The following is a 17,594-nucleotide window of genomic DNA, read 5'->3' on the forward strand; positions in this document are numbered from 1 at the left end:
GGGATGAAGATGGAGAAAGGTTTGGGACATAGCTCAGGACAGAATTGTTGGAAAGCTAATGCTGTTGGACAAAAGAGTCAGACCAGTGTTGCTGTCAGCATATACTAATGTAATCTCAGGTTTTGGGGGGTTGGTTTTGGTTTTTTAAATGCAGAACTTGCTGTTTGTCACAACCATGGCCTGCAGCCTGGTGGGCTGAGAGCTTGGCCATGCTACAAACTTTTTCATCTTATTTGTAGCACCTAATACCCTCCTTTTCCCTCTTTTACAGACTTGATCCAAGCAACGAATGAAACAAACGTGAATATTCCTCAGATGGCTGATACGCTTTTTGAGCGAGCAACAAATAGCAGCTGGGTGGTCGTATTCAAAGCCTTAGTTACCACACATCATCTAATGGTTCATGGCAATGAGGTAAGTGTAACCAGCTTTCTCTCGAGACCATGTTGGCACTGAGTAGACTCCAAGCCAAAAACATTAGTAGTGTAAAGGCGTCTCTTTTGAACCAGTAAGGACCTGAGAAAAAAAGGCAAGAATGAGTCTTGATGAGGAGTAAGCTTACCTCTAACAACGTAGTTGGAGGCATGCCAACTGTCTCTGTCTCTTCCTTTACAAAGCCATGGCATAAGAGCAAGCAGCAGCGTCTTCCAGGATGTTGACAATTTGTGCATCATCTGAAAACAGAGCTATGCAGGATTAAAGACTACCTGGGACTTTTTGACTAGAGACTTAAGTTGATGTTCTGGCACATGCGTACTGCCATCCAAATAGCTGCCCTCTCTGCATGAGCGTCAAAATCTTCCTAGAGCTGTCAATTCAACTTGATAGCCTTTTGGATTGTGTGTTCCTTGCCCTTGCTTTTTATTGGCCTGGATAGACTAGTATGTCTGTGTAAAAACCAAAAGCATCCTTAAAGAGCTTTAGTATGACTGTGAAACAATTCCTCCCTGGCTGTATATAAAATGTTTTCATGCAACGTACTTCTCCAATGTCACAGCATAAATTTTTACAGCTGTCCTATTTTTTTCAATTCCAAGTTTTGGCCAATATTCTGATTTGCTTTCTGTAACTGTTTCAGGCTGTTTGTCCCTGTACTTGGTGTGGGGCTTGCTTGTTATTAAAAGAGCCCCTTGGCTTGGCTGAAACTGGGGGCTGCTGGATTGAAAAGTCTGGGTCTAGCCTGGATATGCTGCTTTGTAAGCAGATAAATCTTGTGCTTCCTCAAATCTCTTTGCGTGTTAACCATTTTTATTGCTCCTTCCACAATCTGGTTTGTGTTTTTCACAGAATCTATTTTTATGTATACAGTAGAATATTTAGTAGAGATTCAGGCTAAATGTAATTAAGCTGAATGGATGAAAAAGGTTTCGAGGAAGGTATTGCAGGCTAAGACAAAAATCTGGGTTTTCATGTGTGTGTGCTGCAACTAGACTGGTGGTCTTCCTGCTTGGAGGTACAAAGCCTTCAGATACAGCCTATGATAAGAAAACAACTTTGTGTTGCAGAGATTTATTCAGTACCTGGCATCTAGAAACACATTGTTCAATCTCAGCAATTTTCTGGACAAAAGTGGATCTCATGGTAAGCTACTCGTGTCTATAATCTTAACAAGATTCTAAATAAGATACTATTGTTAATTTGCTCCTTCATTCATAAAATGCAAAAAAAATATAAAAATGTGCTACTGAAGCCTTTTTATAAGTACTTAATGAATACAGGAGCTCAAATAAATGGCAGGACAACTTCAGAATAATGTTTCTCAGTTCCTGCAAGATTTTCAGGCAAAAGGTGAAACTCTACAACTCCCTTTAGAAAGTGCTGGTTGAAATCTGGGCTGGGTCAGCTATATCTCCTTAACTGTTATGGGAGCCGAGGATGAAATGGGTAACTTTCCATGTAGTTTTTTGGTTTTTACTCAGTCTTAAATGGTTATTTGGTTGCTTGGGTACACTGCACTTCTTAGGAATTGTCTGCAAGTGTTTAATTGGGCCAGGGTGGCACCAAAAGAACTATCTGGTTTTGATTTGAGTAGTGAATTTAGAAAGGTCTAGGCAGAAGTTAAGGAGTTGTTACCTCTAAAGCTTACGAAGTCTGCTTTTGTACTTTTGACTCTGGAATTAGTGAATTTTCATGTTCCCTCACTTAACAGAGGAAAAGCTTATTTCATGTTAGCTCTTCTAGAGAAGAGAGAAAACTTAATTCTGCATCTGTCAGAGAATACTTGTAGGCTGTCTGTAGAATGCAAAATGGGCAAGCTTGAAGCAATGCCACGTTACTCCATCTCCCGATGGAGACACGTGATGCCAAAAGACTTGAGCATCTTTTAGAATTGGTAACACAGGGCAGGAACAGAGCCAAACAAATATTAAAACTGTGTTTGTCTAAGCAAAACGTGTATGGAAAGATACTGGTATTTGGCAACAATGAAGCCACTCCTTTAGACTTACATTGCCATTTCGTAGATAGTACAACCGTGTGTCAGAGATAATGAGGCATTAGAGTTAGTAGTGTTAAGCCTGAGTTGGCAGAGATACTTAATGTTGAGAGATATTGAGGAAAAATACAGTGACTAAGTCAAAGGGGCTTGTACTGAAGAGAAGAGTGAGTTGCCTTCTGCACACATTTCTGAAGCTCAGAGGAAGAAAGTTTGAAAGAAATACCTGAAGGACAGACTATAAAACTAACTCTTCAGAAGTCTCATAGGCTTGAAGGTCACTGAAGTTTGAGGCCACTTGAACAGTATTATATGCCTTGAAGGTCTCTGGTATAACAGTTCAGAGAAGGTCAATGTGAATGCTGTCATAACTTCTTTGTTCTGGTAAACCTAGTCAGGAGAATTTTGAATGTCCATGTAAGAGCTGGCTATCATAAAACAGCCAGAGTGTTTCAGTTGAGATTGATCTTTGACCTGGAAGTCATGTACCATTTAAGTAAAAACTTCTTGTTAATTGAGGGGTAACTAATTTTGACATCAAGTAATGTTACCACATAACTGTAGGAGCCACTAGCAGGTTTCCCCAGGAACCATGCCACTGGTGCATTGGATGAATCTGAGATCACATAACCTTAGAGTCTAGTGACTGTATGTTATAATTTTCTAATGAACCTCCAAACAAGCATGAAAATTAAATGTAAGATGTGCAACTGTTTTTTTGCAGGTTATGACATGTCCACCTTTATAAGGCGTTATAGTAGATACTTGAATGAAAAAGCATTTTCCTACAGACAAATGGCATTTGACTTTGCAAGAGTGAAGAAAGGGTAAGCAAAGTTTGGACATGTAAACTGACCCATGAAAATCTCGTTTGGGGCATTAGGCTTAATTTTAGTGTCTCAATAGTGTCTCTTAACATTATTCCTTTTAGCCACAATGAAACACCAGAATGGTTGGATTTCTTAAGTAGTAGTAATTGGTGTAAATTGCACAAGGAGGAGAGGAAAGCCTGTGGGCAGTAAGGCAAAGACTGAAGACTAAAGGTGCCTTGCAGAACTGTTAACTTTTAGTGCTAGGTGTTAAATCTGACTTATTAAATTGTGCTGCAGTGAGACTGTGTTTAGGATTTGGAGAAGGAAATGCTCTGATACTATATTTAGGATGTTTCATTACTCTCCAGACACTTTCCATAAGAAAGATGACTTATTTCAAAGGGAAATGGGAGTGAACACCTGAAGTTTGTAGGCAAACAGCAAACAGTTATAAACTGAATAGAATAGGCTTATAAACTACTGGTTTTATTTCCCACAAGGACTGTGTTTAAAAAAAAACCAAACCCAAACAAACCAAAGCCCCCCACCAAAACCCGTATTTATTTGATCATTTTTTGGGTCTTTTGACTCCTCTAACTGGGACTTCAGTGGCTCTAGATTCTCTCTTGAACACAGACAATACAGCAAGTGGCTTAACACCCACTGAAGGTGCAGCTTAATTGGCTGCATGCTAAAGATGCTCCTGCTAATCATGAGCTGCATACAGGATCCTTCTGGCAGTTCCAGTGTTTTCTGCAGCTTGGGATTCTGAGCTGTTAATGCAAGCATCGCTGCCAGGCTTTCCTCTCCCGCTTCTCAAACTGCCAGAAAGTGTAGGACCTATTGGACAGCTTTGCTGTGTAGCTGGATGCCATTCCCATAGTGGGAGCAAGAACAGTTATCTCGAACCTATCTGGGATATAAATCACTAAGAAGCTTTTGATATGAAGAAAGGTAGCTAGTTGGATTGATACTTCAGGCAGGCTTTGATCCAGCAGGCTGCTGTAGTGCTAGCATCTTAAATTCCCTTTGTCACCTAGTGCCTTCGAACACTTCATGTTAAATAAACTTAAGCTTGGGTTGCTGGGAATCCTTATATTCCTGGCTTGCTATATGTTCCTGGAAAGGCTTTCTGTGCATGTTGTTTCTGATGTTCCAAACAAGGTGCTGCCTCAGAGTACAATAGCATAAAATAAGTAAGAATAGCAGTGTGCATTTCCAGAGAGGAGATGCTATACCTGTCAGTGGCCAGAATGGGGCGATACATAATGGTGGTTGTGCAGGTTTGTGATATTCAGAGATAAAAATGGGCATCTGTGAAGACTGGTGTAAGACCATGGGTGGCAAAGAGTGCTACACATCAGTGACTGCTGCGTGATCCTGTTGGAGTCATGGTCCAGGACTGATAAGGCAGGTCAAAGTCAGTGGAACTGCTATGAAGGAGTAATGGAATTATTTGGTGCCTAGGAATACTGAGGAAAGAAGTTCTAAGCAAAGATTGCTCTGATTGAAATTGTCACGGAATTGGCATGCATATATTTTGGCACTTGATGGGAGAAAAACCAATCTATAGGGTTTTTTTTTTTCTTCAGTGACCACAGACTTGTCAGCAATGAGTTGTCATTAGTTATTAATAACAAACTTAATGCACAAAGACTATCAGCTGTCTAAGTACTTGTGTGACACATTTCTTGTCAAGTTATTTAAACTCTCAGTGTGTTCTTCCCATAAAGAGATCAATCTCTTGTATTCATCCCTCTGACACTAAACCTTTCCTCACCTGCTGCCAGGGAGGATGGCTGGATGAAGTCTTTTTCATGCCAGCTCTCATGATGATGTGAGAAGCAGGAGAATCAGACAGTGCTCCAAATGTCTGAGATGGATGATAGCTGCTGTAAGCTTAAGTTTAGACAACAAATCAGTTTTGGGGAAGGGAGAGGGGAAACGCCATGGCTTCTAATATGTATTTCCTCTCGCAGAGCTGATGGTGTAATGAGAACAATGGCTCCTGAAAAGCTGCTGAAGAGTATGCCAATCTTACAGGAACAAATTGATGCACTACTTGAATTCGATGTATGTATTGAAGTTGACCCAGCATTAACACTGGGAAGTGACTTATAAATCATAGAATCATAGAATAGTTAGGGTTGGAAGGGACCTTAAAGATCGTCTAGTTCCAATGCCCAGGGATGGGGCATCCACAGCTTCTTTGGGCAGCCTGTTCCAGTGCCTCACCACCCTCACAGTAAAATACTTCCTGCTAATATCTAATCTAAATCTACCTTCTTTCAGTTTAAAACTGTTACCCCTTGTCCTGTTGCTACGCTCCCTGATAAAGAAGCTGCAAGTGCGCATTGCTGGCTCATGTTGAGTTTCTCATCTACCAGCACCCCCAAGTCCTTTTCTTCAGGGCTGCTCTCAATTCGTTCTCCGTGTCGTCAGCAAAATTGCTGAGGGCACACTTGATCCCACTGTCCATGTCTCTGACAAAGATGTTAAACAACACCAGTCCCAGTACTGACCCCTGAGGAACGCCACTTGTCACTGGTCTCCACTTGGACACTGAGCCATTGACCGCAACTCGTTGGGTATGACCATCCAACCAATTCCTTATCCACCGTCTGGCCCAACTGTCAAATCCACGTCTCTGCAATTTAGAGACAAGAACGTCATGTGGAACAGTGTTGAATGCTTTGCACAAGTCCAGGTAGAATAATGCTGCATTGTAATGAACACATTTCACCTTGTAGATAATGTTTTACTGGTCATCCCATCATGTGGACTAAAAATTCCTCTTTTCAGTGTCTCATTGAGGTAGTGCAGTAAAGAATGGCCCTTTCCTATATGTATGAAATCTGCAGGTTGCACTTTTTTTAGAGAGGGTAGAGAAACAGCATGGGGAATGAGGGGCATCGAGGAATGCTGACTCAGAGCTGGGAGTTTCATCTTCTGCATCATGGAGGGAAAGAAATGGACAAAACAAGAAGACTGAAGGGTCTTTTTTCTGTCTCTTGGCCAACAACTTCTTTTGGGGATTGCAAGGGGGTTGGGAGGGAAAAAGCCATTAAAATACTGCATATACATTGTTTGGCTTCCTAATCCGGTTTTCAGCTTTAAAATAAAATGGCTAAACTATAATCTAGACTGTTCATAGAAATAAGTGCCTACAATATATTTATAATGTTATGAATGTTAGTGGGATTGTTTATCTGCCTTAAGGATAAAAACAGGAGTGAATTGTTGTAGGAGGTACAGTGTAATGTTGCAAAGAGGTCTTTGAAGGAATCAGGAGGCATTTTTAATAAAAGAAAGATATTTTCATAAATGAGGAATTATATTCTGCCCAAGTTAACAAGAAGTCTTGACATCATTAACCCAGCTGTATTATCTAGAATACCGAGGTTTTTTAAGCTCTGCTGTGAACTGACATCTTTTGTCCAGTTTCATTAAATCTTTGTTAATAGCATCTCTGCCTTCCTCCTCTTTGTGATAGGTGCAGGAGTCAAGACTAAGATGTTTACTGTTGATGGGGATACTCTGCTGTAGTGGATTGTTTTGGAATGGTGGAGAAAGCAATCCTTGATCTGCCAACTGAAATCTTTGGTTTCTCTGTGTGAAAGCTTGTATTCAGTGCTTGCATCAGATACCTGGTACAAGCTAAAACTTCTGATTGCATCCAGTAAATCTGCTGTAAATAACTGGTATTTTATTTGTAGGTTCATCCAAATGAACTGACAAATGGTGTCATAAATGCTGCATTCATGCTTCTATTTAAAGATCTTATCAAACTTTTTGCTTGCTACAATGATGGGGTTATTAACTTACTAGGTAAGTAACCTGGTGTCTGTATCTTACATACCATGAGTGAGTGAGAAAGGAGTTTAAGCTTGGGTTCAGTTTTTTTACTTAACTTTCATTAAAACATAATACAGTTTTCTGTTCTTGTCTCTTTTGAAATGAGAGAAAAGTTTGAGGCATAACGTCTTACGTTAGCGTTCATCTGAGGCTGGATTGTCATATGCCCTAAAAATTGTGAAGAAGTCTACTTAAAGGCACTGAGCCCTTCTGTGCTTAAGGAAATGTACAGTGCTAGGTGAGCTTGCTTAATATATCCTGCAAGGAGAGCAAAGCAACTTTTCCTATTTGATTTTTAAGATGCCCAGATTCTTCTGTTATATATGCTACGTGGGAGCCTTATATGAAGTAATAGTCTCCTGTGTAACATTCCTGATCTGTGTGAAAGCATGACTGCCAAAGCTGGGTCCCCACCAAAACCTTACCTACTGTCGGGTTACAAAGTCTATAAGAGGTTGTCAGCATGTTCTGAAGCTCAAACAGCTGGGTGTGACCACCAGCATAACACACCTTAAGCTGTGCCTGCAGAAGGCTTTGTTATGAAGTCTTAACCCAGGAGTTACTGTAAACTGCAGGAAAAATAACTGACCCTGCACAAAAAGAGCTTCAGCTATTAAAACTTGTGAGCACTTCCGCTGGTCTATAAAGACAGATAGAAACTCAGAGTACTTGGCCAGCATGGCTGACCTAAAACTGGCTGTGTCTAGAACAGGAAGAAACCAAGAGGTTGCAGAGACTGAACAGGCAAAAAGTAAAAAAAAAAAAAAAACAACAAAAAAAACCCAACATTATATATATATGTATTTTAATCCATGTTGCAACACTTTCTGGTGGTGTTTCATAACAGTAAGTCCCAGGTGTTTTGACTGAAATGATAGGCATGAGAAGCTTATGGAGCAGAGACAAATGTGTTGAGTATAACAATTGGGTTGGTATTTCACTGTCTGCTGCTACTTAAAGTGTAAGTTCAGGTTGAAATATGTGGCAGTTGGGCTTGAAGTTGGACACAAACCAACTTCAGAGAGCTACTCAAGTGGAAGAGGTACTCTTCTTCGGAGTGAAGACAGCTTGAGAAAGGACATATATTGATATTTATTTAAGTATTCTTAATTACTTTGAATTTTAAGTTTGGTAGCTACTTCATCTGCTTACTATTTATATTTTAAAACCTGATTTGCGTCACACACAGTGCTATGGCTGCTGGGGGTGTGATGTTCCAGTCTAATTCTTTAGTGCCTTGTCAAGCCCAATTTCTAAATTCTGCTAAGGACAAGGAACACTACTAGGTTAGCGTCCAAGTACAAAAATGTTAATGGAGTGCAATATTCTTGAAACGTGATTTTCCTGAATACTAGAGTTGCTGATGAATGCAGATCTAATGCAAGATATCTTAACTGAACTTTGCCAAATTATTTCTCTAGAGAAATTTTTTGAAATGAAAAAGGGACAATGTAAAGATGCTCTTGAAATCTACAAACGATTTCTTACTCGAATGACCAGAGTATCAGAGTTTCTTAAAGTTGCAGAGGTAAGTGACTTCCAGTCTTCTGGAGTCTGGCACTTAAGTATTTCTTGAATTTTTTAGCACCAATGTAAAGTATTAATTGCACTTGCTAAGCATCTGACTCACTATGTATAAATGTGAGGAAGTATAGAAGTTCCTGCATCGGCTTGTTCAGCTCTTCTTAAACTGGTACTAAACCTTGCTTAGGACTTCCACGTCTCTACTGTGCAGCCACCCCCAACTTTCCTGGTAATGTAACAGTTGACATGACTTCAACTATATCAATATTTCTTGGAAATGCTGTAAAAAATGCATGCTTCTAGGACAAGGATGAACATTAGAGGAAGATATAGAAATTGGAAATAAAATCATTATGCTTTTATAAGTCTACTTTTTAGGTCATTACAGCCAACTACGAGTTAACTGGAATGTGAGATTTTCCTGCTTTTGATCCTTGTTATCATCCCCTTATGTGGATAATACACATATTATGTGGTTAATTATATCTGTTGCTCATTTGTGGTAGTTGGGTCCTTGGCAGAAGAGGTACATTTTCCATGTTTCATACTTCATTATAATGGACAACAGTAATGAGCTGAATAAAAATTTTGTTTCTTTGCTAATTTACTTAAATATTTATGAAGGAGTCTGCTAGACTCATGAATAGCATGTAATGTCTGATATGAACATTGGACTTGAGGGAGTGAAGTATTTTAGACACCTATAGGTCAGCTTTACAGGACAGGGACTATAGTGACTACACTTCAGGATTACTAGGTGTGGTGGGGCTTGTTCTTCTGCAAAGCTAAACCAACAGGTGCTTTGAAGAACAATAGTGAAGCAACAGGACAACTAGCAGATTACAGACTTAGACCTCATCTCGCTGTCTTTGAAATGCTGGGAGAGAAGGGCAGAACAACAAAGTGACTTGAGCTTAAGCATTTTTTTAAGTGATGTCTTCTAGGATTTGTTCACTGACTGAATGTCAGACCTTCATTAGGATACTCAGGTATCTGGATAATATGTGATCCGTAGTTCCCTACTGCTGTCCTCTGAGACAACAGTGTATGGCCAGAAAGCCCTGCCTGATTTGCAGTATGGAGTATGAACTTTACCTGGGTGGAATCAAACTCCTTTTTTTTTTTTTTTTTTTTTTATGGACATATAATTTTTTTGGGGAAAAAAAAAAGACTACTGCAGGTTGTTGAAGGTAGCTGGAAAGATGGGCATCTACACTTGCAAACTTTGTAGTCTTTTTCTAAAAACAAAGTGCATTATAGGTAGAAGAGCATACCACAGTTCTAGTCAAAATCAGTGCCTGCTGCAGTGGAATAACTCACATTTTATCTCTTTTACATCTGCAGCAAGTCGGAATTGACAAAGGCGATATCCCTGATCTTACACAGGTAAGCTTATCTTGTAGTCTTTTTGGATCTCTGTAATAACTAAAAGTTCAGTAATTAGGAAGCACACCAGGAATGTCAATGCTGCTGGGAAATCATACCACCTAACATTTTAAAGCCCTCCCAACTTGCAAACAAGAACTACTGAGAGCTATTTTTGAAGACTGATAGAACTAAAATATTGTCTTTCATAGTGACTTCCAACCTATAGTTGAAGGGTAGACTGTTTTCCTTTTTCCTTGCTAAAGGACAGATTTTCACCATTTACAGAGCAAGTTAGTTTTTGATGACAGACTACATAAACTCTCCCTGAGATGATGTCCAGAGTGTATAAGAACTAGGCACGGAGAAATAAATAAAAAGTGAATAATAAAACAATTTCAGCTAATAAGTAATACATAATTGTATATAATATCAGTGGTATACCTAAATTCCTAAAGCAAGCCATGGCAATATTCCACAAGAAGCTGGTTGTGTTGACACTTGCTGTGTGGACATACTCTGTAAATCCGAAGAAGTGGTCACAGTACTGTAAATAGAAGGTGATAGCTGTCATGCTTGGACTTTGTTTGGCTGCAACGTTTTGGAAACTAAAGAGGGATCTTGGCAGCTGAAGAGCTTGGCTCATTTTTCTTTATTAGCAATTCTTAAAGTATGTCAGTTTTCCCTCAAATAGCTAATGGGGAACCCGTACCTAAGGTTCCACCACAATGCTGACCAATAGATTAATCTAACTTTGAAGCAGTATCTAGAAGAAATTAAGCGATATTCATAGTTGCAGATTGGATACCAGACAATATTTAATTTTCAGAGTGCTGCATTTGGGTAGAAATTTTCCAAAGCTGCTTCTGTGAATTCTGTTTGCTAGATGAGTCTCATATTAGCTTGTTGGCTTTTAAGAAACCTATGAATAATATGTTGGAAAGCTAGTTAAAGTGTGTAGAGCTGCCATTGCTAAGAGGAATAATAATGGAATTTTTTTTTAATGGCTTTCTGCTTACATATTTAAGTAGGCACAACTTGCATCTTATGCTGTAGCCTTTTTGAATATGTAGAAGTCTGAATCTGTTCTTTCAGTGAATGAAAGCCTTTGCTTGTCTTTTTCTTGCTGATGGATAATTCTTGTAACTAAGTCAGTTGTGTTTAACCAAATTCTTTCTTGTGCTCAAATTAGTTGAAAATTAATAAATATGCCTATAACATACAGCAGTAATGGTTAAAATGTTTCTGCATTGCATATGTAGGTGGGACTTGTTTAAACCCAAGCCATTATTTAAGGATTCTTTGAGCAGTTTAAATCGCTGCATGTGTTAAGATATCTTATTGCTCAGTTTTAACGCCTAGGAGTATTGCCTGACCACAAAAAGGTTGCTTAAAACCTTAAGATCAAGGAGGCTTGAAAAAAGCTAAGTTTTTGTATGTGTCTGAAACAGTAATTCTTCCCAGTTTGGGGTTAGCTGCTGGGTGCAGTAACCTGTGCCTGGCCACCGTTTTGAGAAGACGCAGCTGTAAGATTTTGTGATGTTGGGAATCTTGAACTAAGGGTAAGCTCTTTTGAGGCTGTGTGTTTTATTTAGACTGAAAATGTTTTCTAACCCACTGGTCATGAAAAAGGTGTTGGAGGTCAGACTAAAATCAAAACTGAAAGGATGACCTTGAACCTCTTACTCTTAAAATTAACTGTGGATGCTGCACTGTGTCAGTGTGTAACCCAGACTCAAAGCATGGGCAGCAGCACATTCTGGATTGACGTTTCAGGCACTGTCTAGTAGAGGTAAATGTTTTCTCTCTGCAAGTTTGGACACAGTATTATCTTTCAAAGGCAGTCTTTTGCCTGAATATTTCTAGCATGGAAATCCAGTATATTCACAGTGATGTAAATGCACATGGGGGACTTCAGAGAAGTTGGTGCTGGATTTCAAAGTATCACTAGGTCAATGCAATGTGTTCAGAACTGTATCTTTCTCTTTGCCTTCCAGGCTCCTAGCAGTCTCATGGAGACCCTCGAACAACATCTGAACTCACTGGAAGGAAAAAAACCTGGCAACAAGTAGGTGTATATTGTTACAGTTTTGCCTTGATAAGCGGTACAATGTCAGACTAGCTGATATTGAGGTTTGCCTTCCCCAACGTCCTTTTGCTACTTAGCTGGAAAATAAGCCATGGTAAGAACAGGCTTTTCCTTTCCTATACAAAATCACCTTAATGGCAACTTTTCCTTCTTACTGTGGAGTGGGGGGAAATAACACACCGGACAACTAGGCACTTTCCAAAATGAAGTAAAATTAACTATGGAAGACTCCTAGAAGGAACTGTTTTTCCCTGCTGCTAAAGCTTTTATAATAAAGATTGTTTTGTTTTACAATGGTTTTGCATCTTCTTACTAGATATTTATCATAGCTAAGTCTAGGAAGGATTAAACTAAAACTGTGTTTTCTCTTTCACTATTGCTTTCCTTGCAATTTAGCGAAGGGTAAGTGTGTATGTTCACATATCACCTGCATGCAGACATGGTGGTTGGTTTTTTTAAGATGGCTTGAACAATTAGAAATAAATATCTTATTTAAATTGTTACTTGCTTTTGTATACAGTCATTAAGTTATTTTCAGTCACTTTTGTCTTTGCTCCAGATCTTCTAATTAGTTTTACAGCTCCTAGGACTTACCAATTCAAGTAACCTATAGGATGGTGCTACTGGTGCAGTTTTAACTTCAGCTCCTCCTTTCATCTCTTAGATCAAAGTAGCTCTAAAAGTATGTAGAAGTATTTTCATACATCATAATAACGAAAGTAAACAAAAGCACTGACATACATTTTAACTTGGGTTTAAGGCTCTCTTGGTTAGTGTTAGTGTGAATTTCTTGCATGGGGGAGAACTTTCAGCTTGGACTTTCCAGCTGTTTCCGTATTTTAAACATCACTATTTTACAGTAACTCTGACTTTCTGTGAAAGAATGGTTGACTTTGAAAATTCACTGACATATCCTCAGAAGACTTATGCTAGATTACTGCTTCTTATTCTGCTGTTGTTTCATGTTTATATTATGGTGCCATCTTGCCCCAATAACTTTTTCCTACTGACTCCTCTAGGCCCCAGCACAAGACACTTAACGTGCATCTCTGCCTTTCCTTCATTTAGCAGAGCTTGTTTAAAAGGCAGAATAATCCTATGATACCAATTAACTTAAAAGATTCATTTAAGCTTTGAAGTAACAATTTGCATTCCTTGTCTAAAGCGACACATGAAAATTAGAGAAATGGGGAGGGCATGTGGTTGTAGAGATCTTCAGAAAGCTGTCATGCTTAGCTTTTGCTATTTTTGCATGAGTTTTGATGACCAGAAACATAGTTTCCAAAAGTGTACTTATCTGAAAACCCCGTTTTTTTTTTTTTTCCTAGATCTGGGGCTCCTTCTCCTCTGAGCAAGGTAAATACTGCCAATTGCTGTACTAGTTAATTCTTGTTCAGGTGGTATGCTTTAGAACATCTTAAGGGCATGAAGGGTTAAATTTCCGTCTCCTAATTTGCTTTTTAGACTTAGGCCCTACCTAATTGACATAATTGCATCATTTAATGGCTTTGTAGATAATGGCCCCACAAAAGCACTTCACTGATCTGAAGTGCTGTGGTGCTTATACCAGTGCAGGATGCTGAGCAGCTTTGCCGGGGTTTGATGCTCACGCTTTATGAAAACGTGAAAGATGCACATATCTTTATCTCAACTTCTTTTTTTTTTTTTTCTTACGTCAGTGAGAAACTTACTCCATGCTGTTTTCCTACAAATTCTTCACTCCATTGGCAGCTTTTTAGGAGGAAATTCTGACTCTTTCAAAGCCACATTCATGTGAAAAGCCAGGAAGAAAACTTTCATCTGATAAACTAGTTTCAGAATTGACCTTTATTTACGAGACTGCTCACCTTAATCTAAAGCAAGAGTTGCCAGTGAAAACACCTTGGTTTGAGTGTTAGATAAACTCATGAGCTTTATGATGTGAGTAATAATAGTTTCTGGTATCCCTGAAGCGTTGCCATAGTTCTGTGTCTAATAACGGGTGCTGTGCAGGAAAAACTCAATGAAAACCTCTGAATCGAAGGGAGACAGTTCAATGGTTGAGTCTAGTGAAAGCTCTTAAATTTCTTTTCCAAAAAAGCCCTTTTTAAAACACACAAACAAACAACTCTCTTGTCCAATACTGTAGCAGTTGATGGGAACTACATGATGACTCATAAAACGTTCTTACAACTTTAAGTAATCCCCTGTTCCCCGATTTACATGAAGAATTTGGACCAATCTAGTCTCAAACATTAGGAAAGGCTTGAGGAGGGTCTGGAAAACTTATATCCACCTCCTGATAGAGTTGTGATGATGGCATGGCAGTAGCAGAACTCAGAAGAAAGTCACTTCAAATTTGCCATTCTTTTTCTTTCTTGGAGGTGGTCAGAACGGCAAACAGTCCTAAACATAGGACATGGCTTCACGCGTTAGGAAAAGTACCTCTTGCATCTGAGATGCTGCGACAAAGCTCAGGGTATCTTTTAGAATTAAATTGATGCTCTTCAAGGTAACCTGAGTTTTCAAGTGCACAGAGGAGTTGCAAAATACTCTCCTGAGCGTTTGTCCTTGCTGTAGCTAAGATGTCCTTATCTAGAACTGGAGGAGCTAATGAAGCAAAGTCATAGGCTGAGCTGTCTTTTATATCTTGCCAGGGACTTAACAGTTAGCACTGGTGATTGCTCTTAAACTCTTCAGCCTGAAGGTTTACATACATGCAGTTAACTTAGTTTCTAACCATTTCTCTTTTCTCACCATTTGTGTGATGAGGGTACTACGGTGCTGTTGTGGACTTACAGATCTGTTCATTCCATGGACAAAATAAAGAGTCTGACAGATGTAGAAACATACCCACAAAACCACTTTGTTCCTCCCATCTCCAGGATGGTCTTAAAACTGGGAGGAGGGAGTTTGCTGGGGAGCAAACTATTTTCTTGGAACATGCTGAGGATCCTTTGACACATGGGGACAGTTAGTTACCCTAACTGGGATTTTAAAAGGCAGGTAAGGCAACTCCAGATCACAGGTCTCTGAGTTAGTTGCCTAGATGTTGGGTGAGTCTTGAACCCAAGGGACTAAGGCTTATATGAGACTGGCTGCTGGTGTCTGCAGGTGCTCTGAATGCATGCAACAGACATTTCCTCTTGAGCCAGGCATCGCTAGGTGGAGTCACCTTGGAGTTTCTCAACTCCACCACCCTCTGAAAACTTAGCCCAGTCTTCCTTGAATCCTTTCAAAGGGAGGAACAGCTCACAATAAGAAGACCTGATGTCAAAATTGGATTTTTAAAGTATGTGAATCTGTGCATGAGTTGTTTGTGGAGAAATGCTGGTCTATTGAATGTATTTTAAAATATTTCTCCAGTCTTCTCCAGCCACAACTGTTACATCTCCTAGTTCTACTCCAGCAAAAACTATTGATACATCTCCTCCAGTTGATCTTTTTGCAACTTCATCTACGGCTGCTCCGGTCAGGTAAGTTAAAAAGCATATTTGAGTTACGGAGCTTGATGTAGAGGCCAAAGTCACACTTGTAACAGGAGGCTTACCTGCAAGATTTTGCTGATATTACAGGTAGTGTTACATCAGTGTTGAATGGGCTATATTATTCTACCAGTATAGATCACAAATGAGCCCTAACAAAAAAAAAAAAAAAGAAAAAAAATGTGGCTGCTCTGATTTGCTTTCAGTGTAGTAGTGATGTTGTACCATTCCCAGCAAAAACTTTTAACTGAATAGGCTGAAGTAATGTGCAAATCCAAAGAAGTCTTTGCTGACCTTCAGTATTCTGTTTCTAAAACTGCCAAATTAAGATTCCTTTTTCTTATTGCTCAAATCAGTTAATGAAGCACAAAAATAATGACCTTTTTGGAGGGTAAAATAAAAAATAAACATTTGACCAATGAGAAAATCTGAACCTTGCTTTCGAGTCAAAACCCGAACAAACCTTTGCTCATTGTAATGAGTAGAAAGGAAGTCACTCTATACATTGAAAAGCTCTAAGCTTGAATAACTGGCTTCAGTTCAATGTCAGATGTAGTACTTCACTGAAGAAAGAGCTTCTACTGTTTGCTATTTAAATGTTCTCGATGAACAAGACCTTGTTTCCTAAACAAATATCTGGCTGGCTTAAGGCACGGAAGTTTTACCAACTCTCTTCTACCTAATGCCTGTTTATTGCCTGAAAATGCGGGTTTCTTTCTGACATGGCACGATGAAATATTTAAGTAGAATGGAGCTGTCTTCAGTCACAGCAGGTATTTGCTCTGATCTTAGGGACCACCTGGGATTTTGGTTTTTAGGTTTGGGATTTTTTGGTTGTTTTTTTTGGTTGGTTGGTTGGTTTTTTTAGGATTGTAGAAGTCTCATAGGTCTGTTACAATGTCATTATCAAGTAATGGAAGTTAAGGTCCCATCCTGGGGCATAATGTATTATTGACACTTACTGCAATAGAGGTGTTTATGGCCACTGCTATGATTCTAAGGCCTGAAAAAAATGGTTTCATCAGTCATCCAACTAAGAGTAATTCCTACGATCCAGTCATAATATTTTTTTTTAATTTGATTAAAATGGACAAATTCCTCCAATATTTAAAATCTCTTTTCCTTTCCTTGGCAGCTCTTCCAAACCATCCAGTGACCTTCTGGACCTTCAGCCAGATTTTGCAGCTGCTGGGCAGGCAGCTCCAGCAGCCGCTGCCGGGGAAACTTCGTGGGGAGGTAGAGAAACCTCGCTGTTGGCATCTCTTGCAGTCTGCACCTCCTTGCCTGGCTGAACTGAAACCTGGCTCTTCCTCTGCTAGCACAGGATGCTACCAGCTCTCTCCCAGGCTTCTGCTGACCTGACAGTCGGGCATCCCTTCGCAGCACAAGGCTACTCCTTTTTCCAGGGATATGCATACTAGTATAAGCTGCTTATAGGAGCCTGACTGCAAAGCTGGGGGGAGCCAGGATTACGAGACTAAAAGTGAGCAGGAGGGGTGGTGGCTGAAGGTGAACAGGTAGGGTAGGCACTTTAAACCAGAAGAACTAGGACTGCTCAGGTGCTTATTGTCAAGGTGAGGGCAGAAATCAACTCTTCTGTTCATAAAGCAAAGCCCACGGTAGGGGGAGGATCAAAAATATCTTTTAAAACAAAAATGCATCTAAAGCCAATGGTGGCAAATTGGTTCTGCTGCAAGTGTGATTACCTCTGACAAGCCTTAACATATCTTATTAAAATCTGCCTTGTCTGGTTAGAATAAAAATATGAAAATAGAAGTAGAGGGCTGATTGCTTTCAAATAGGAATACCCAACCAGCTCTCTGGGATCCGAGCTCTGTGGTGAACCGAGCCTGTTGTTCCAGGCGGTGCTACCAGCTCGTGATCTGAAGAGGAGGTACAGTAGGCAATGTCCACTCCTGTCCTGTGAAGAGAAGGAATTAGGCCAGTAAATGTGATTTAACTTACATAGTTGTAAACCCACTGTGGTGTGATCTTAGGAGATCTTCACTTGCGTGGCAGCTTAACACACTGGTCAGGCTTCTCACAGCAGG

The 17,594-nt window shown here is 39.7% G+C and overlaps 1 protein-coding gene across 2 annotated transcripts in view; it reads left to right on the forward strand.

The window, feature by feature from the left end:
- Window positions 1–277: 277 nt before the first annotated feature.
- Window positions 278–17,594, forward strand: part of SNAP91 (synaptosomal-associated protein, 91kDa) — a 44,876-nt gene continuing 27,559 nt past the window's right edge. Inside the window, exons 1-12 of one of the 2 annotated variants that reach the window (XM_010083731.1) lie at window positions 278–414; window positions 1,506–1,581; window positions 3,159–3,261; window positions 5,226–5,319; window positions 6,963–7,074; window positions 8,523–8,629; window positions 9,970–10,011; window positions 11,988–12,058; window positions 12,476–12,481; window positions 13,408–13,435; window positions 15,425–15,534; window positions 16,679–16,779. In XM_010083731.1, the coding sequence (XP_010082033.1) occupies window positions 316–414; window positions 1,506–1,581; window positions 3,159–3,261; window positions 5,226–5,319; window positions 6,963–7,074; window positions 8,523–8,629; window positions 9,970–10,011; window positions 11,988–12,058; window positions 12,476–12,481; window positions 13,408–13,435; window positions 15,425–15,534; window positions 16,679–16,779 (949 nt within the window). In that variant the 5' untranslated portion in view covers window positions 278–315. The remainder of the gene's footprint in view (window positions 415–1,505; window positions 1,582–3,158; window positions 3,262–5,225; window positions 5,320–6,962; window positions 7,075–8,522; window positions 8,630–9,969; window positions 10,012–11,987; window positions 12,059–12,475; window positions 12,482–13,407; window positions 13,436–15,424; window positions 15,535–16,678; window positions 16,780–17,594) is intronic. The other variant, XM_010083730.1, reaches the window with a different exon arrangement.

Source organism: Pterocles gutturalis, unplaced genomic scaffold, assembly GCF_000699245.1.
Source record: "Pterocles gutturalis isolate BGI_N339 unplaced genomic scaffold, ASM69924v1 scaffold6220, whole genome shotgun sequence".
NCBI classification, from domain to species: domain Eukaryota; kingdom Metazoa; phylum Chordata; class Aves; order Pterocliformes; family Pteroclidae; genus Pterocles; species Pterocles gutturalis.